The sequence below is a fragment of the Mastigoproctus giganteus genome, chromosome 13 (assembly GCF_048544385.1).
Source record: "Mastigoproctus giganteus isolate SK-2022 chromosome 13, ASM4854438v1, whole genome shotgun sequence".
NCBI classification, from domain to species: Eukaryota; Metazoa; Arthropoda; class Arachnida; order Uropygi; family Thelyphonidae; genus Mastigoproctus; species Mastigoproctus giganteus.
The window spans coordinates 161,100,588-161,123,131 of record NC_143587.1 but is presented as its reverse complement, the minus strand read 5'-3'; the positions used below and the strand labels follow the sequence as shown (position 1 = coordinate 161,123,131).

At 36.7% G+C, this 22,544-nt stretch overlaps 1 protein-coding gene across 1 annotated transcript in view; it reads right to left on the bottom strand.

Moving 5' to 3' along the window:
* Window positions 1-22,544, bottom strand: part of LOC150076556 (pre-piRNA 3'-exonuclease trimmer-like) — a 242,892-nt gene that overhangs the window by 147,045 nt on the left and 73,303 nt on the right. The window contains exons 5-6 of the mRNA XM_090387382.1: window positions 13,414-13,499; window positions 6,210-6,274 (exon numbers count right to left, since the gene is read on the bottom strand). Of these exons, the coding sequence (XP_090243508.1) occupies window positions 6,210-6,274; window positions 13,414-13,499 (151 nt within the window). The remainder of the gene's footprint in view (window positions 1-6,209; window positions 6,275-13,413; window positions 13,500-22,544) is intronic.

Genomic DNA, 22,544 nt, shown 5'->3' with positions numbered 1-22,544 from the left:
AAAATTTCCTCCTCTACTTCAGGAGTCGTAGATCTTGGTCGTCCTCTGTCGGCAGCACGAGGTGTAAAGGTCCCATGTTCATAAAGGCAGTGATGGATACCTTCAAACGTTTTCCTGTCTGGACATCTTCATTCTGGGAACCTTTCGTGGTACAAATGACGAGCCTCCAGAGCATTGCCATCCACCAAACCGTACATAAAAAGCATATCCGCTTGCTCCTGATTTGAGTACATGGTCGAAATGGGAAACCATCAGATTCTGTCAGTACCTTGTGATGAAGGAAATCACCTGCGGGAGATAAGACATTCCTGTTAATAACTCGGGAACCAAGCATTTCCAGAACTATGTTGATATAAAATATTTTTATTGTCTACATATGAGGAACTCATTCCTGAAGTTATGCCGTGTATTTTTGAGACACCCTGTTTGAATTATCGGATATATGTATATATATCTGATAATTCAAAATAAAACAAAATAACACAAAACTAAGCCAGTAGTATGGCAAAAACTGTAGAGCGAAAATTAACATAAAAATAACGTAAAATAAACCGACAGGGAGGGGGAAGTAAAAGTAATAAGACATAAACAGTAGCCGATAGTTCCTTATGTAATTTAGCACTTTAAATCCAATTAATAAAACTGATATAAAATTTAAAATAATGCCAATTATAATATAATTTAGTGGTACCCCCCCTTGAAAGTACCAGTTTTATACACACACACACACACTGTGTGTGTGTGTGTGTGTGTGTGTATATATATATATATATATATATATATATATATATATCACACATCATATATATATATATCACATCATATATATATATATATATATATATATATCACCCCAGGGAATCACATCTGGTGAGTATGGGCTTGGCACACCCAGGGTCCTGAGCTGGATATCATCATTCTTCTCTTTCTTGGTGATTCCCTTCTACTTTGACACACGCTCTCTCACAGGGTAACTCGGGAATTTTTTTTTGGCTGGTGCAGCATAAGCCTCAGGTTTCCTTGCAACCATATAGCTAATAATATATATACAGTGCTTTTCATGTAAACAAAATAGGTGCCAGTACTCATTCTTTGCTATTAGAAAAATTGAAAATTAAAAGGATATGAAAAGTACTCTAAATTTTTTTTTCCTGATATTGTTACTTTAGTAGTAATGTTTTTAAAATATGAACAACAAATTAAGTATATTAACACAGTTTATTAATCATAAATTTATTATACAAGTATATAAAAAAATAAGTAAAATGTGAGTAAAATAAGTAAAAAATAATAACATAAGTAAAAATAATTTCATAATAAAGTTTTTGTAGAATATTTAAAATTTTTATTAAGTTCTCATCTGACACCCTATGCCGACTTCTTTTCTTCTTTTTTTTGTGACTGTTGCTGAATGACGTTTCTGAAGCAGCCACGAATCGACTTATTTTGCTGGATCGAAGTGGATCAGTGGTGGACCTACAGTTTTAAGAAACAGTAATGAAGAAACTGTTTTTGTCATCAACGAAGCGCTAGTTGTGCTGGCAATCAGATTCATTTGTGAAAATCCACGTTCACATTCACTTGATGAAATTAGTATCATACTCAGAGCGTTCATCAAATGCTACAATTCTTCCGAAACCTTCTTATCAATTAGGTATCCACGAATTGCATTTAACTGTAACCTAATTGACAATTTTCTAACTTCATTTTTACCAAATGCCAACAATTCATGTTTAGAAGGATTAATACCTTCGTTGTCCTCGTTTTCCTTCTCTCGTCATCGGTATTGTCACTAGTTCTTAAATTTGAATTTTTTCTTTTCTTTTCTTTTTTTTTTTTTAAACTGTCCAAAATGTCGGTGTCATTTGGATATTCAGGTACTGTGACCATGTAAACAGAGAGAGAGAAAATTTACTGAAAAATGTGGATAACGCACTTCTGCGAAACAACAGATGATTATTTGTCGGAGTAAAAGAAAATCACTTTTTTAATTCTCGAACGGGACGTTTACAGTTGATTCACAGAGGTGTCCAACCTACGGCCCACGAGGAAAGTGAACTAAAACAGCATTTTTAAATTTTGTTATTATCAAAAAAATTTTCTCATTAAATGTAATTATTTATTGTACCGTATTTTTGGGGCCCGAAATTCGAAAAAAAAATGTATTACATAAAGTAATTGAACTCAAGTTTTAGTCATCATAAAATTCATACAACTCCTCATCACTGTCAAAACTCCCATCCATTAGCTTGTCCTCATCTATGTCTGATTTTTTTTTTTTTTTTTTTGGCTGATGCTGCATAAGCTTGCTTTCTTGCATCAAATGCCTCTACTAATGCTAATGATGACAAATCACTGTCTTCATATATTGCCTCGTCCTCAGTTCCATCTATGGCATTTGAAATGCCACACTTCTTAAATGACTTGACAACGATCTCAATCTTGATATTATCCCGAAACCTGATATTTTCATTCAGGTACAAACTTCTCCTATAGTTGGTTTCTTCACTCTTCCTGCTGGTGTCAAATTGTCCCCAGAAGACTTCATCCATTGGTTTCATTCATCTCTCATGACAGCTTTGAAGGGTTTGTTAATGCTGACATCAAGTGGTTGGAGCTGGGATGTCAAGCCTCCAAGGTATGACGGCAAGTTTTGTTTTTTGCTCTGCAGCAATCTTCTTTGTGTGTTTTGTTGTGCCCTTAACTGATCAAGCACCAATAGGGCAGGTTTGCCTAAGAGCCCACCTAGTCTCCTGCTCCAAACTTTCTCAAACCAGATCTTCATCCCATCCTGATCTATCCAACCCATGTCATGGACAATCACTCCTCGAGGAATGTCTTCTTTTGGCATTGTTTTGCATCTGAAAATCAGCATAGGAGGCAGCTTGGTTCCGTCAGCACAACAAGCTAGAACAACTGTATAATGGCTCTTTTCATATCCACTTGTCTTCACAGTTACAGTTTTCACCCCCTTTCTTATCAACAGTTCTGTTACTTGGGACATCAAATTGAAGGGGGACTTCGTCCATATTTGCAATCTGTTCCAACTCAAACTAATGTGTCTTCTGACATTGAATGACAAATCGATAAAATTCAAGGACCTTCTGCTCATAGCTTTCAGGCATCTTTTGGGCAAGTCTGGTGTGTGTGTATGCATGCTTTAGTCCATTCCGTTTCATGAACCCGAATTGTATCCTCCTTTGAAATCAATAACTTCTTTTTCATCAGCAATTCTTCTTGCCTCATGCTGAACCATCTTTGTGGACAGAGGAATTCCAATTGACCTTTGCTCTTCAATCCATATCTTCAATTCCCTCTCTAAATCAGGCCATTTTGCTGACTTGCCTCTCATGGCCTTCTTCTGCCATGGCGTTTTCAGTAGGGTTTCTTCTTCCAGTAGCAAGTCTCGGATTGTTTTCCCAGTTGGAGGAGGACCAAGCTTACATTCAGCAGCATGATTTTTATTCACTTTTGCAAACTGGATCACTTTTAACTTGAATTCAGCACTGTGCGAAAATCTTTTCTGAGCCATTTCTGGGCAGAACGTGGCAAAACGTAACCTAATATACCGGTAACAAGTGCAAAACAATGAGTGCAAAGACAACAAGCGTGAAAAAGCAGGAAATGCACGTAAAAAAATCTACAACCACTGTATAAGACATACCCAGTTTTTAGACCTCAAATTTTTCGAAAAAGTCTGCGTCTTAATACATGGGGAAATACGGTACTTAATAAACTATTCAAATATTTTTAATTTTACTTTTACATGCAACAAGATATGGAAAATGTAACACACTAAAGAAATCTAACTTTGAATTTTTTTGAATATGGCCCCTGTACGGGAAAAGGTTGGACACCACTGCAGGTGGGCCAGTACCCATTGGGAATACACCTTGATCTGCTCACTCTTGACCAGGGAGAGTTCTCTGTATGTGGGACAGGTGGTCAGATAGGTTTTACCAGGTACCACTAAGTTGTAGAATGGTAATCCCTTCAACTCTCTTTAAATTGGCACAGCAGCACTAAATTACCTGAAGGCCAGAAATGCAAACAGTGCATATCGAGTTAATTCTCTCTTAATTCGTTCATTATACGAAAATTTTCTTCGCTCAACAGTAACTATTTTAAATGTACCAAAGGGAATTTAAAAATAATTCGCTATAAAAGGTCTTGGTTAAACAGAGGTTATACAGTAAAACTATAGAAATATAGAAAATATATAAAAACTATAGAAATCATCTGTAGAAATATAGTACAGTAATACTGTATTTCTACAGATACAGTAAAATATGCAAATTTAGTTAAATAATTTTAAGCTTATTTGAATAGTAGGTAAACATGTGAAAAAAATTTACGGAATATTACAAATTTCGAAGGGCATTGCATGCAAATGTCACACGTCACTTCACTGTTAATAAATGTGCTGGTACACCGTACTGTTGCGTACCGTCCAAAAAAAGCACTGTATATATATATATATACACACACACTGTGCTGCCACTTTATTAGGTACACCTCTGCTGTGCACACAAATGGTTTGTCCCACAACGTTGCAAGTCATATGACCACAGTTGTGGATATAAATGCAGCAGAACAACCTTTCTAGTATCAGTTAAGCATAAAAACTGTAGCAAGAATAGGGAAAAGGAGTGATCTAACAGACTTTGAACGTGACATGGTAGTAGGTGCAAGATGTGCTGAACAAAGCATCTCTGAAACAGCAGTTCTCCTGAACTTTTCATGCACCACAGTTTCAAGGGTGTATCGAGAATGGTGCAACGAACAGAAAACATCCTCTCAACGGCACTCCTGTGGAAGAAAATCGCTTGTTGATGAGAGAGGTCAGAGGAGGATGGCTAGAATTGTGCAAGCAAACAGACGGGCCACAATGTTGCACATCATGTCAGAAACAACCTTGGTGTGCAGAACAAAATATTGCAACGGACCACTAGTTGCACTTTGTCGCTAATGGGCTCCAACAGCCAACAGCCACACTGCATACCTTTGTTATTAATGAAAAAGAGAGCATGCCTCCTGAGGGCACAGCAACACCAGCACTGGACAATCAAGGATTGGAAAACAGTTGCTTGGTCTGACAAGTCGAAGTTCCTGGTGCCTCATGTTGATGGAAGGTTCAGAATTTGGCAAAAACAACATGAATCTATGGACCCATCATGTCTGATGACTACTGTGCAAGGTGGTGGGGGCAGTGTGTGTGGGAATGTTTTCTTGGCATACGTTGAGTCCATTGATACCCATAGATTCATGTCTGAATGCCACATTGTACCTAAACATCGTTGCTGACCAAGAGCATCCGTTCGTGTTGACAGTTTATCCTCAGTCAGATGGTTACTTCCAGCAGGATAATGTGCCAGTGCACAAAGCCCAGATCACTATGGAATGGTTCCAATGATTTTTCTTTGCTGCAGTTGCCCACTCAGTCCATGGATCTCAATCTTATTGAACATCTTTGGGATTAGCTGGCAAGGGCTGTTCGCTGCAGGCCTACACTTCCGTCGAATCTCAAGGAAGTACGTGACACACTCATGTCTGCATGGTATTCCATTCCTGCACATTTTCAGCATCTTGTTCAATCCATGTCTAGACGAATTCTGAAGCTGTTTTGAAGGCTAAAGGAGGCTCAATATGCTACTAGGTAGGTGTACCTAATAAAGTGGCAGCAAAGTGTATATATATATATATTTATTTTTCTTTTTTTTTTTCTTCTTTTTTTTCCAGAAATTAAAAAGAAAAACCACTTTACAGATATTTTATTTAAGGACTGAAGAGTATGTTGGATATCCCTCACTTGGGACAGTGAATGCTTGTCTGCCTCTTTATGAAAAGTGTTGGGATACAGTCAAACTTTTATAAAGACAGTGCTACACCACTACTTTGCAACTCTGGTTTGCACTACTAGTTGCTGGGTTAAGGGATATAAATGAAAGGGAAATGCTGAAGAAGTAAAAGAAAGAAAGAGAACTGGAATTATGGATGATCTGATTGAGGCTAGAGTGTATTGTCAACTGAAGGAGAAATGGAGATGTGATTAAATGCTGGCTGTTATGAGCAGAGAACATATGATGATAGTCTTTGAATTCTGCAGTGCTTTAACAAATTTATATACTACACTGCCCTTTAAGGAGAAAGATGCTTCATTTTGTTCAGGTATAAATGTTAACCAAAAAATGTTTTATCTATAATTTTACCTTTTAAAGGAAGTATAAAGTGCAGCTAGACTAGTAGAATTAAAGAGCTGAGTTCCTTCAAATCTCTGAAATAAAAATATTTCAAATCAAGTATCTTACTAATATGATCCTTCTATTATGGTTTAAAAAATATGATCATTAAAGAAATACTGCTATTAACTTTTTTTAAAGAAGAATCTATTTCCTTAATTGACAAGAAATAGTAATTCTGATTAATGAACTTCTCCCTCCTCCCCCAAGAAATGAATTACATCATTATTACCTTTGTAATTACTATAGAAACAAGAGCAATATTATGTTAATTATATAAACACATTAATAAGAAATTTTTTGTATTATTACACATTTAAATTCAAAGGGAATCTACTTTCCTAATTACCACCAAATTAACTGTACAGAAATCATTAGCATTAGTAAAGGCACATGATGCAAGGAAGCAAGCTTATATAACATCAGCCAAAAAAAAAAAAAAAACTTCTCATTTCACCCATCCACTAGCATTAGCATTAGTAGAGGCATTTGCCAAAAAAAAAAAAAAAAAAAAAAAAAACCACTTCCACTTCACCCCTCTGTTCGTTCAAAATACCTGTCCAGCTGAGCCTTAAACTTATTTAGGCTATCAACCTCTACCACAAGGGATGGGAATCTGTTCCACCAACCACCCGCTGGCTAAAGGCAAATTTCCGCACGTCTATTCTACATGTGTCTTTCCTCAATTTGAAGTTATGCCGTCTCAGGTGATTATTCTGAGCTAGAGGAAAAATCCCATCAGCATTGAGCATGCTCAAACCATTCAAGGCTTTATACACCTCTATCAGATCACCTCGCTGGTGCCTAGTCTCCAGACACTGTAATTTGCAAAACTTAAGCCTTTCTTTGTAAGAGCACCCCTTTGTTCCATTCACTAATCTTGTTGCCCTTCTCTGTACTCGTTCCAGCAGCTTTACATCCTTCTTGAAATGAGGCCTCCAGACCTGTATACCGTACTCTAGGTGTGGCCTGACCATTGCCTTATACAAGGGAATAATCACCTCCTTATCCCTGCTGGAAAAATTCCTGTATATCATTGACAATACTCCATGAGCTACTCTTGCAGCCCGTCTGCACTGCTCAGAGAACTTCATATCTACCTGCACAACCACCCCCAAGTCCCTTTCATTCTCTACCACTGTCAGTGTAGTACCACAGAGTTGATACGTTGCTCTGGGGTTGCTGTTTCCCATGTGCAGTACTTTACATTTGTCAATGTTAAACTTCATTTGCCACCTCTCAGCCCATCTGCTCAACCTTTCCAGATCCTGTTGCAGCAGCATAGTGTCAGTAGTGTCCTTGACAACCCTGCCAACCTTTGTATCATCTGCAAACTTGGACATTAAGCTTGATATACCATCATCAATATCATTTATAAATACAGAAAACAATAATGGACCCAACACTGAGCCCTGAGGGACTCCACTAATAACATTAGTCCACGATGAGCAGTGTCCATTGATTACTCACTAGCTCCAAATGTTTGTCTAGTTCTGCCTTGAATCTATTTAAGCTATCAACTTCTGCAATGACAGATAGAAGTTTGTTCCAGCAATCAACCACCAGCTGGCTAAAGGCAAACTTCTGCACATCTATCCTACAACTGTCTTTCCTCAATTTCAATTTATGCCCTCTCAGGTGATTATTCTGAGCAAGAGTAAGAATCCCATCAGCATTGAGTATGCTCAAACCATTCAAAGCTTTATACACCTCATTCAGATCACCTCACAGGTGCCTAGTCTCCAGACACTGTAATTTGCAAAACTTAAGCCTTTCTTCGTAAAAGCAACCATGTTCCATTCACTAATCTTGTTGCCCATCTCTGTACTCGTTCTAGCAGCTCTACATGCTTCTTAAAATGAGGTCTCCAGACCTGTATACAGTACTCAAAGGTACTGTATACAGCCTTATACAAGGGGATAATCACCTCCTTATCCCTGCTAGAAAAATTCCTGAATATCATTGACAAGATACCATGAGCTACTCTTGCAGACCATCTGCACTGCTCAGAAAACTTCATATCTGCCTGCAGCACAATTATCCCCAGGTACTTTTCATTCTCTACTACTGTCAGTATAGTAACACATCATGTTGAGAAAAAGTCATGAATTAGGACACATTGTGAAAGCGTCTGCAATTTCACACAGACACAACAGGAGGGAATTTATGGACATAGCTTCATCAATCAATTCCAGTATAAAAAGACCATGAAAGGCTTACAGATTAGAAATTTTATCAGCATGGCATGCACTTGTAGAGAAAATGGATTGCTTTTGTAGAGATGGATACATTTGAATATAAAGAGATATTAAGAATATTTGCTGATGTCAATAAGACAGTAGTAAGAGTTTTTAGGAATCTGCTAGTGTGAGGGTGATACACAGACCAACAATTTTATTGTGATAAAAATTACAGACAGTAAGCATTCTAATTGGCTATAAGAGCATGGAACTCTGGGAAAAATAATAGGAAATTACTGTACAGTTTTTCACAGGGACTAAAACTAATCCAACAGGAAAATTTGTGGGGAGAAATCATTGTAATAGCCAACTACAACAGAAGTGTGAGTCAGCCTTTTTGTGTTAAGAATTCAAAAAAGATTGCCTCTTATATGTTTGTACACTTAAAAAATACTGTATGATAAATTTCATGCAAAAAATAATACTGCAATTTAACAACGATATCAGAAATCGTGTCATCCTGATATACTGGATGCCGAATCTGAATATAAGAAATGCAATCTGTACAAGAAAGTCAGATATTATAGAAAGGGAAACAGGCATTATGGTTGTAATTGTGAAGCACATCAGTCAAGTAAATTATATTCAATACATTTTTCTGAACTGATGTGAGACTGTCAAGATAATAATGAGTATGTCTGGTGGGACAAGTTATGATAAAAAAAAAAAAACGAAATTGAAGTGTACTGCAGATCAAATGAATCAGATAGTTATGCATTACTGTGGGAAAATTAAATTTTCCAGAGACAGATTGAGTGAGTTAGTGATTTCAGTTTTTATGTTGGAATAGCAACTATGGTCAAGATGCACCAAGTCAAATATTTAAATATATTAAACACAGCAGTAACCACCAAATAGGTTACTATGTCGAAATATAAAAAGAATGAAAAACAAGAAAATCAAGGTAAAAACAGGTAAAGAAAAAGACGTATATGATGACTATTAAAAGCATTTATATCTGTGTATACAGATGTGATGTATGTATCAACTACTGCTCATCTCAGATGTCCAAATTATTCGCAGTATGATTCCTTTCGCCTCAAAGGTGGTACTTGTGCATATATCCATTCTGATATTCCCTGTCAGAGACTTGGCAATTTGGAATCTTCTCTCTTTGATCTTTTCTGGCTTAAAATCTCTCTACCTCACTGTGTCAAATTCATCTGTTGTCTCTACTGTTCTCCCAACTCCACTAATCACTTGGAGCTCTTTGACTTCCTCTCTTTGCAACTAGACTTTCTCCAGTCCAACTTTCCTAACAGTGAGGTAATTTTCCTTGGTGATTTTAATGTTCACAACTCCAGCTGGCTTCCGTTTTCTAGTCACACCGACCCAGCAGGTCGAGATGCTGAGGCTTTGGCAATTACTAATGACCTAGCACAGATTGTTCATTTACCTACAAGAATACAGGACAATCCTAATCATACAGCCAATACGCTTGATCTTTTTCTCACAAACAACCCTTCTAAGTACATGGTCGAAGTGAGAGGTCCTTTTGGCACTTCAGATCACAACTTGGTGATTGTCTCTTCTCCAATGAAACCTTTATCTCATGGCTATTCCCAACCTCTGTTTTTTGGCATTACAAGAATGCAAAATGGGATGACCTGCGAGACTTCTTCTCTTCTTTTCCTTGGTCGGATTACTGTTTCAAAACTTCTGATGTCAACGTTTGCTCAGATCGTGTCAGTGAAATTATTCTTGGAGGAATGGAATCCTTTATCCCACACTCCACTTTAAAATCTTGTCCTTTATCTAAACCTTGGTTTTCCAATAAATGTGCTAAAGCTGTTCAAGAGAAGAATGCTGCATATCTTAATTGGCTTGTTTCTAATTCTTCAGTTTCATTTTCTGCCTACACTAAAGATTGCAACAATTGTAAAGCAGTTATTAATCAATCCAAACTAGAGTTTGAACAGGCTAAGAGTAGAAAACTTGCTTCTTGCCCTAATGGTAGCCGAGCATTCTTGTCTCTTGCCAAAGCTATTGGCCACAACTTTTGCCCATCTCTGCTCCCACCTCTGTCGAAACCAGATGGTTCTGTTGTCACTTCAGCCAAGGATAAAGCTGACCTGCTAGCATCCCATTTTTCTTCCAGCTCATGTATTAATGATCTTGGTAAAACACCTCCCACCATTCCCAACACGTTCCATTCAATGCCTCCTGTGGTCTTCCGTCAAAAGGATATCAGAAGAATTTTAATGAATCTTGATGCTAAGAAAGCTCCAAGTCCTGATGGTATTTCTCCACTTGTTCTCAAAACCTGTGCTCCCGAACTTACTCCTATTCTTTGTCACCTTTTTTCACTTTCTTATTCACATTAAAGGTGTTTTTCCTTCTGCTTGGAAATTTGCTCATATCCAGCCAGTTCCTAAAAAGGGTGACAAATCCCTCCCATCCAATTATCATCCCATTGCAATTACTTCTACTCTTTCTAAAGTAATGGAGAAATCAATTAACCGCCAACTCTTAAACTACCTAGAAACCTTCTGTCTGATCAACGATCGCCAGTATGGATTCCGTCAGTGTCGATCCACTGGTGATATTCTGGCTTATGTTACCCATTTATGGATTAATTCAATGGAAAAGTTCGGTGAAACATAAGTAGTTGCTCTTGACATCTCAAAGGCTTTTGATCGTGTTTGGCATAAAGGTCTTTTAAACAAGCTTCCATCTTATGGTTTGCCAACTGTTTTTAGTAATTGGTTATCCAGTTTTCTCTCTGATCGCTCACTGAGGGTGATGGTAGATGGCTCTCTGTCTTCTAACTTCTCCACTAATGCCGGTGTCCCCCAAGGTTCAGTTCTTTCCCCCACTCTTTTCCTCTTGTATATTAATGACCTTCTTCCATTGACTGGCAATCCTATCCATAGTTTTGCAGATGATAGCACATTGCATTCCACTTTCCATTTTGAGAAACCTTTTCTTGCTGAATCAGCTTCAACTTCTTGAAAATCTGCTACCAATTCCTTAAATGCTGATCTTCAGGTAATTCTCCAGTGGGGCAAAGACAACTTAGTTGATTTCAACCCTTCTAAAACTCAGTCTTGTCTTATATCTCGCAAAAATGATTCTTCTGCTCCTATGCTTATCTTTAGGGACACTCCGATTTCTAGGCAAAATGATATATCTCTTTTGGGGATTACCCTGACTTCTAATCTCTCTTGGCACAAGAACATTACAAATATTGCTTCCTCTGCATCTAAAAAACTTGGTTTTCTCTTTCGCTCTCGGCGTTACTTTTCTTCCAAACAGCTGCTCACTCTGTATAAATTGCAAATCTGCTCTGCCATGGAATATTGTTCCCACATCTGGGGGTGGTGCCCCCAAAACCTCTCTCAGACTTCTTGATTCCATTCAGAAGAGGGCACTTAGGTTAATTAATGATTCATCTCTAACAGAGTCTCTCCATTCGCTTTCTCATAGACGTACTGTTTCTGCTGCATGCCTCCTCTACAGATACTTCCAAGGGCACTGTTCTTCTGAATTGGCTTCTATAATTCCTGCTCTCTCTTTTAGAACAGTCCGAACACGTGCCGCCACCAGCCAACATCCATTTACTGTCCAACTTCAAACCCACAGAACCAACTTTTCATCTTCCTCATTTATTCATTCAACTGCCATCTTTTGGAAAAACCTTCCTTCATACGTATTTCCTGAAAATTACAATCTACAGAAGTTCAAGCCCAATGTCAACAAATATCATCTTTCGTCTTCTCAACCTCCAGCCCAAGCATGGTACTAAGTACTATAGGTTCTAATACCTCTCGTGTTTGGGGTTCACATAAAAAAAAAAAAAAAAACATAATCAGGTACACTGGTATGAGGATTCACAAACTGCAACCCTGCTGGTGTAAACACTAGTAGGATTGCAGTTTCTCATACCTATGCATCTGGCACTGACAACTATGCCATATTAAAAATTATTTAACTCTTTCACCTTGCCCATTCTCACACTCAACTGTAAACATAATACCATCATCATCAGTCATTTTCAATCCACTGCAGGATGAAGGCCTCTCCAGCAACTTTCCAGTTCCTTCTGTTTTGTGCAATGGCTATCCATTTGCTACCCACAAACTCATGAATTTCATCTATCCATCTCCATCTGCATCGTTGTCTTCCGGGTTTTCTTCTAGCTCCTCTTGGGTACCATTCAGTTACTTTCTTAGTCCATCTGTCATCTTGTGTACACACTACATGTCCTGCCCAAGACCATTTTAGTTCTTTAGTTTTGATAACAATGTCCTTTACTTGAGTTTGCTGCCTAATCCATGTGTTTCTCTTCTTATCTAACAATCTGTTCCCAATATAATTCATTCCATTTTTCGCTGTGTAGTTCTCAGCTTCTCTTCCATTCTTTTGGTGAGTGCACATAATACCATCTCTATGTAACTGGCCAACTTCATTATATCACATGGTATTAACATGTAATGCAGTTGCTGAAGGAGCATTCTATTTCATGAAAAGGGTAGATGTGTACCTAATAAAGTTGCTACTCAGTGTACAGCATATGGATTAACTGTGATATGTATAAGAAAAAAAAATAATAATTGGCAGATTTCTATAGCTGATTTTAATGATATTTGGAATGGCTTGACAAATCTTTCTAAAAGATGCAAATATAAAATTGCATGAAAATCCATCTGATGGCAACTGAGGTGTTCCATGAGAATAGGTAGACTAACAAGGTGAAAACAACAGGCACTTTACAAATATGGGAATATGCCTAAAAATTTTTCCTCCAAACATAAAATGAACTCTTATTTCACTGTTCTGCAAATATGAGTGTGTATCTGTATATGCTTATATTTAGTAATTAAATACAATATTTTCTAAAAAAAATTTTCTATATTCTGAATAATACTTTATAATGCCTACAAATAATTTTAAGGAAATCCTCATATTAAAAAAACAATTTCATAGTGACAAACCTTTTTTATTCCTAAGGCAATATGTTTAGTATCAAATACAACAGGAAACAATCGATGTATATCAGATTTGAATTTTGAATAGCTTTCTATAAAAGGAAAAACAATACTTTCAATAAATAAGAATTATTTCATAATATTATAAAAATAAAATAGAAAAAGAACAGAACAGAATACTTGTTGTGCCACAGAATACAATAATCTATAGCATGACATATATTTATCTAAATTCAGGACTTATTTCTGCGATAATTTTTAGGTTTTGCTTAAAAATTTAAAAATTAAGCAAAATTTAAAAATTATGTCAAAATAGCCTACCATGCTATTTTGACATATTTTTAAGCATGATTTGCCCTTAACGAAACCACGTTATGTGTTTCTATCTAAATGTTCCTGGCCTGCACTCTTGATCACTGCCTTTAATGTTTTTTCTACCACTGAAGTCAGACTACCTGATGTGTTGTTACTGACGTCGCTCTCAGAATTGCCTTATGTATTGGCAATACGCTGGCACTTTTCCAATCCAAAGATGCCCTCATAATTATCCTCAATGGTTCAATACACTCTCTGGTTGCTTCCCTCAAAATTACTAGGTATATGCCATCAACTCCAGGGGCTTTACTTGCCATTAGACTCAAAAACAGTCATCTGTAATTTCGAAATCACTAATTTCATATGGCTCGGCCTCACTCACACAGCCACTCCTCAGCATAAAGATGGAAATGCCTAAAAGCATTTCCATCTGGGTCATGACCTAAATAATGGTTGTTACAAGATCCACTTTCAATACAAAGTCATCATGATCCAGATGGAAATTTCCTGGACCCCATTATTATTATTATCATTACAATGTCCCAGAAATTTCCATCTGGATCATGACGACTTTGTATTGAAAGTGGATCTTGTAACAACCATTATTTAGGTAAAATTTAAACTAAAGAAAATTACAAACTTTAATACTGTATTAAAGTATTACAGAAATTAAATTGTTAAAAAAATTTTATCCACTAATGAAATAAAATTTAAACTGCTGAAGTTACCAGAAAGAAACTTAGTAGAAATATTCAGAAACGTCAAGTATTAAATTTACAAAATATTGTAGAAATTAATTTCACAAAATTACCAAAATAAAATATATAAAATTACTAAATAAGATTTAAAAATTATAGAAACAAGATTTAAAAATTAAAGAAATTAAATTTAAACAAATAATTTGTCTACTAAACACCTGAGGGTAAACCCCTTTGGGATTAAATTGAATCAAGTCTGCTTTCTTCAACTGTCAGCAGAATCATAACTCTCACCTCATTCATATTAAATTTCTGTCTGATCCAGATTAGCATTTAATGATGAAGCTAGTTCTTATCAGAAAATTAACTTTATTCATTACAAAAATAACCTATGATAATGCATAATTCATGCTTTTTCTCTAATTCTGTTAAAAATGCATTTGTTGAAAAGTTCATCAAACTGTAGTACAAAGAAAACCAAAATTTATGCTTAGGAAGGTTAGATTGAGAGATTACACAAATAAAAATTTAAAGAACAGAGCTCAAAAAAAAAAAAACAAGATTTTTGATGTTTCTTTCCATGAAAAGAGTCAGGCAGATTGGGTAGATTGTGCAGTCCACTCAAAGTGTGGGAGCAGAAGAACCTGTGCTTTGAGCAGATTATGGTTCAAATTGGCATGGCTGCTGAATACAGTTAATGATTGCACTTACTGTTAATTAATTAAAGTGAACTCTTCTGACCTAGTGGTTGTGCCACAATATAAATAAGAACATTTTTGGCCTGATGCAGCTGAGTGGTCAGGAATGAGAATGCAATAACACATGTACTATGAGTGAACTGGGGTTCGAGCATGAATGTCTACTAAATATGATTAACAATTGTATTCATGATTTACTATAAACTCCTTTGACCTGTGGTCTTGCTGGAGTATAAACAAGAACATTTATTTGCAGTAATTTATATAATGGTGAATTTGTAGGCATTTGTTTTACTTTATCAAGAGTGAAGTTTTAATGCATTATATCAGAATGTTTGGTATTATATAGAAATGACATGAATGAAATTCACCCCTTTAAAAATATAAATTAATACACACACACCTAGTAAAATATTTACTCTTAATAGAGTACTTGTCTGTTTATCCTTATTTACTTTTCTTAAATTTTAATATTGATAATTCCTAAATTTTTTTTTTTTTTTTTAAGTATAAAACAGCCATAACTGTCTAATCATTAGAATTGGACACATTTATATAAACTTTATTGTTGTTTTCAAATTCCTGAAGGAATGGCTGGCAACGTTTCAAAACACCTTGTATATATATATATATACACACACACTTCAGAAGCTGGTAACAGAGTGGTATTATTAAAATTATTATTTTTTATGCATATCACAGTAATACAATCTGAACAGTGTAGTATTCAGGGATTGTACTCTAGACCAAATTTAAATTATGACCAGATTAATGCTATGCAATGAGACATTTTGAATAAATTTAAATTTAAAAGAACATTTGTAGAAATCATTAGAATGAATTTGCAAATGTAGTGGATTGATTCTTTTTTTTTTTTTTTTATTCTGACACTATACAAGCTTTGCTTCCTCATATCATTTTGCCACTAGTAATATCAAAATGATCCAAGGAAGCAAGGAAATTTAATGTCACTTAAATATAATGCTAAAACTCTGAATACTGGAGTCTCTGTATGGGTGGGGAAAAGCACTCTTCACAGACAGAGAAATAAAATAAAAAAATAAAAAATAAAAATAAACATGCAGTCTGCAAAATAACATGGTGCAGAACTATTTAAAAAACAATAGTGCAGAAGAAAATGCTTTTACTAAAAACTGGTTTGTGTGCCCTACCCCAGAGATTCTAAGAAACACATAATAAGATCCTATACTGGATGCATATACACCATAATAGCAAAAGTGCAGAACTTTGGTACTGACAGAAGAATAGGCACGAGTACAATCATGAGAAGATTAAAATTGGAGACTGCTTTATTGTCTGAAGCTGCTAAAATTACTTGAATAATTTCTGACTATATCAATCCATGACTAAATTAATACTACTCACATCATATCTATTGACTTTGTTTTTAGTTTCTTTCTTGATTTTTTTTTTTTTTGTTTTTATCTTCTTTTTTTTTTTTTAGTTTTTGTCAAGAACACATTCTCTCTCAGGGTACTTATCCCACCTAAACTTGAACATTTGGGGAAGGCAAACAGAAAACACACCAACTATTTTATCCCTAAATATGGCAAAGAACTCAAGAGGTATGGTGATCTGGCAGTGGAACCTTGCCAATGAGCTTCACAGGAGAAAGCAGGCCTATCAAGACATTAGCTAGTAAAACTCCCAATATGTAGGCAGGAAGCATGAGCGCCGGAAGTATGGTGCAAGTGCCTTGCATCATACTTCTGGTGAAGTAATACACAATTTTTAATATTTTAATTAATTTATTGAAACATTAAAACAATACAAATTTCTTTATTTCAAAATATAAGTACTTTCTACCACCGATCACAAAATGTTGGCTTGGCTGTAGATGTAATTCAGTCAAACTTCACTTAATGAAGATATTGCATGTATTCCAAAATTTGGTCAACAAAAAATTTATTTCCACATGCAGCACCTTTCATAATATCTGGGAAAATTAGCATTAGCATTAGTAGAAGCATATGATGCAAGAAAGCAAGCTTATTCAGCATCAGCCAAAAAAAAAAAAAAAAACACACACCACTCCCATTTCACCCCATCGTTCGTTCGAAATACCTGTCCAGTTGAGCTTTAAATTTGTTTAGGCTATCAACTTCAACAACAAGTGATGGAAGTCAGTTCCACCAACCAACCACCCGCTGGCCAAAGGCAAATTTCCGCACATCTATCCGACATCCGTCCTTCCTCAATTTGAATTTATGCCCTCTGAGGTGACTATTCTGAGCAAGATGAAGAATCCCATTGGCATTGAGCATGCTCAAACCATTCAAAGCCTTATACACCTCTATCAGATCACCTCGCTGGTGCCTAGTCTCCAGACTCTGTAATTTGCAAAACTTAAGCCTTTCTTCATAAGAGCAACCCTTTGTTCCATTCACTAATCTTGTTGCCCTTCTCTGTACCCGTTCCAGCAGCTCTACATCCTTTTTGAAATGAGGCCTCCAGACCTGTATACTCAAGATGTGGCCTAACCATTGCCTTATACAAGGGAATAATCACCTCCTTATCCCTGCTAGAAAAATTCCTGTATATCATTGACAAGACACCATGAGCTACTCTTGCAGCTCGTCTGCACTGCTCAGGGAACTTCATATCTCCCTGCACAATTACCCCCAGGTGATTTTCATTCTCCACCACTGTCAGTGTAGTACCGCAGAGTTGATACGTTGCTCTGGGGTTACTGTTTCCCATATGTAGTACTTTACATTTGTCAATGTTAAACTTCATTTGCCACCTCTCAGCCCATCTGTTCAACCTTTCCAGATCCTGTTGCAGCAGCATAGCATCAGTAGTGTCCTTAACAACCCTGCCAACCTTTGTATCATCTGCAAACTTGGACATTAAACTTGATATCGCATCATCAATATCATTCATAAACACCAAAAACAACAACGGACCCAACACTGAACCCTGAGGAACTCCACTAATAACATTAGTCCACGTTGAGCAGTGTCCATTGATTACCACTCTCTGTCTTCTGCCACTCAACCATCCCCTTATCCATAGCAGCAATTTGCCTCCAATGCCACACTGCTCCAATTTGTGCAGCAGTCTTCCATGTACAACAGTATCAAAAGCCTTTCTAAGATCCAAATATATAATATCAAAGTTATTCCCTGCATCCAGTTCTTTTGTGACTACATCATAGTATCCAATCAAATTGGTCAGGCAAGACCTGCCCTTAACAAAACCATGCTGCGTCTGAGCTATAACTGAATTCTTGTCTAGATGATCCTGCAGCGCTTCTTTAACCAGTGCCTCCATTAATTTACCTGGAACAGAAGTTAAACTAACAGGTCTATAATTACTTGTGTCAGCCTTTGATCCTCCTTTGTGAATTGGGGTTGCATTTGCACATCTCCAGTCTATGAGTACCTCCCCTGAGTCCAAAGAAGCTCTCATAATTATGGCTAGGGGTTTGCTTACTTCCTTTGCTGCCTCCTTTAATATAACTGGATAGATCCCATCCACCCCAGGTGCCTTTTTTATGTTTATCCTCAACAATCTCTCCTCCACTTTCCTCTCAGTTATTACAAAATCATCCAGCTCACTGCCAATGTTTACTTTACCTACGTCATTCTCCTTCCTGAATAACTCCTCATGCGTGAATGTAGATGCAAAATACTCGTTTAGATTGTTAGCCACCTGAGCAGGATCCTCAACTATTGAACCATCAATATCCAGTGAACCAATCTGATTCATCCCTTTCCTTCTTGAGTTTAAATATGTAAAGAACTCTTTTCTGTTTTTCTTTGCATCCTTTGCCAAGGATTTTTCGTAGTCTGCCTTTGCCTGCCTAATCTCCTTTGTGACTTGGTTACAGACCAATTTATATCTATCATAGGCTTCCATGTCACCCATTAATTTGTATGTATCCCATGCATTTTTCTTCTCTGCCACATGTCTCATTAGTTCATCTGACAACCAATTAGGCCTAAACCTTGAACAATATTTCTTAGTTGGTATGTGAAGCCTGGTAGCCTCCAAGATTAGTTCCTTGAATGCTTCCCATTTTGAGTTTGCTGTTGGTAACATCATCAGTTGGTCCCACTGTATAGAATTTAAATACTGTCTCAGACCATCATAGTCGCCTTTACGAAAACAAAAACCCTTCCCTTTACTTCTGATGGTAGTTACCTCCTCGAGTAAATCCCACGTCAACACACTGTGATCACTGCCACCTAGTGGTTCATTTATCTGCAGATTCTTAATGCATGAAGAATCACTACTGATAATCAGATCAAGAGTATTGCTCCCTCTTGTTGCCTCACGAACATGCTGATGTAGAAAACAATCATCCAATAAATCCACAAAAGCCTTGCTAGTGTGCGAGTGACCAACCCACAAATTCCAGTCAATATCTGGGAAATTAAAATCCCCCATTATAAGACTCTCTGATTTACTGGCCCACTCTATTTCCCTGTACAATATCTTATTATACTCATCAGAGTCATTAGGCCTCTAGCACACTCCTACTCTCAATTTTGATTTCCCTATGCTTATGTCACACCAAACTGACTCTACACTGCCCTGTCCATCGATGTCGACTGGCTTCACTTCCTTGGACTTTATGTGTTTCTTAACTAATAGCATAACCCCTCCTCCCCTCCTGTCCTGTCTATCCTTTCTATACACATTGCATTTCCCAAATTCCAGTTCCGCATTACTTATATCTGTGTGACACCACGTCTCTTATATCCCAACAATATCTGCCTTTGATGTTTTGAGCAATACCTCAAATTCATCAAATTTATTTACCAAACTCCTAGCATTGGTGTACATGCAGGTATACATGCACCTGTTTCTATTCACCTGTTTCTATTCTAATGCCTATGTTATACCGCTATATTATATTATACTAAGAAAAGTGGTTTATTATATAATACTAAGAAAAACTATTCTGGGAGTGTCATCTTGCCCAGATGAAAATAAAGTTTATGTGCAATCAGATCTTAAAACTGAGATAGCACAGATGTTGCAAGGACTGATGGCTTTATGGTAAAATGCCTGGAAAAAATCTATTAAAAGAAGACAGATATATCTGTTCTTCCCCCAAGTTGGATTAGTAAATAAAAAGAAGCCTTGGCTGCAGTTAGGCTTAAATGCAACATTCCTAATAACAGGTGACTTGGCATATAGACTATTCCAACTAGGTTTAAAAGAGCAAGGAACTTGTCAATGCAGACAGGAGGAAACTTCTCAACATATTATGTTGGAATGTGGAAATTATGTCGATTTAAGACTGTTGTTTTTTTGTTATTTGGTTTTTAGGAGCATTAGCAACTAAGGCCATATTGCTCCAGGGATATGCGGTGGTCATTCCGTGACCTTTCCGCATCCTCCGTATTTGGTGGTCATGGGCTTGAACCCCGGTCTAATCAAGAAGCGTGTGCTATACACTGCTGCTCCTGCTCACCTGGCTACGGAGGCACCGATTTAAGACTAACCTTGGAGATGTCTTCTGGCATGGAGTTAAAAGAGGCTCTTTGGGTATTGTTCATGGAATAAAGATTAAGTATTTTAATGACTTTGTGTGTGTTTAGAAGACAGAAAAACTTATTATTAGATAGTAGAAGCCAGCCTCCTAGCAGAAGGGACAGAAACTTCTTTGAATAAAAAAAAAATGAATTAAAAAGTTGTCAAGATATATTCTCTTCAGAGAAGGCTAAGTGACAGTAACAAAGTTTTGTTTTGTTTGTTTATGTTAAAATTTTTTATAACTAACCGTTTTTTGAACTCTACAGCTCAGACATTAAGAAAACAGTATGTTCCAAGCCATGGATAGGCTTCAGCCTAGGGAATGGTTGAACGTACGGCATCTTAAATGTATGTAATGTTAAATGAACCACCTTGCAAAATATCCTGCCAGCACCCATGGCAAGAAGTACAGAAGAGATGACAGAAAAATAAGATTGATGGGTAGCTGGAATAGAGCATAAAATAGGATGGTAAATTATAGAACTTGAAATGGAAAATGGAATGAATTACATACATACGAGTTTGTCCAACATGCAAGTAATATGGCAGTCACCTGGCCCACTGGTGACAGTGATGATTAATTATAAATTCCATATGGATCAAGACAACGTACAGAAGCCATACAGAATTAATAGCCATTTCATGAGGTTCTCTCTGGTCTTTAAGTATTGAAACCCATGAGATGTAAGCAGTATGGGATATTGTGGGAAGGGAAGCAGAAAAATAGGTAGTGGGATGTTAGGATGGCTAGGAAAAATTGAAAGGAAAAATAGATATTGTCAGATTGTGTGAGACAAGATGGAATGAGAAAGGGGCCTTTAAAAGTGATGCAGTAAGGGTTTTATGTTCTGTAGGTAATGAGAGTAAGAATAAAGAATGCATGCTTTTGAGTAAGCATTGGGGTCTGAAATTCCAAGAGGTGAAATTCATTAGAGACAGATTAATGGGTGTAAGAATGAAGGCAAAAGAAAGGACGTTAGTACAAGTATATATGCCTATAACAGAACATGGAGGGGAGGAGATTGAAGAAATTTATGGGCAACTAAAAAATGTAACAGAGAGAGAGATTGTGAAGAAGACTTTTGGTGATTAGAATGCAGAGGGAAGGAAAGGAGAGAAATTATAGGACAATATGTGTTGGGCAGGCAGAATCAAGGAAGAAAAAGGTTAGGAGTTTTGTGTGCAGAATGACCTAATGATAACCAATACCTCATTTAGAGAGCATAAAAGAAGGAAGAGACAGAAGTGGAAAATTCTTGAGAAAGGAACTAGATTTCAGCTGGACTATATTGTGGTTTAGAATGAGTACAGAAAGAGTGTGAAGAAATCTCATGCCTACCCAGAACCATACATATATTCTGACCACAGTACTGTTATAATGGATGTGGAATTAAAGTTGAAAAGGATTAAAGAGGCAGAAAAATATACAAGACAGAAGGTAAAGAGAATAAGAACAAGTAAGGATATTAAGGAGGAGAAATTAAGGGAAAGGCTATTATTGGTAAGGATGGTCAAATGGATAATCAAAGTATAAAGGGTAAATATGCAAGTTTAAGAGACAATATAAAGAAAATCACTAGAGGAAACAGTAGACACATAGGGTTAAAAACTAGGAAACCATGGGTGACAAAGGATATGATAAGAGAAATAGAGGAAAGAAGAAAATGGGAAAATACCAATGCCAAAGATGAGAAGGAGGTACAGAGAGATTAACAATAAGTTTAGATGAGTCCTAAGAAATAAAGCAAGGGAGGGAATGGTAAGATGGGTTTTGCAGGGAATTAGAAGTATTAGAAAGGATAGGAAATTAAAATTTAATATAAGAGAGAACATAAGGAGAATGGAAAAAAAGAGAAGAAGTCAGAGTGTTATAGAGGGAAGGAATGGGAAGATGCTAAGAAAAGCAGAGGAGATGGGT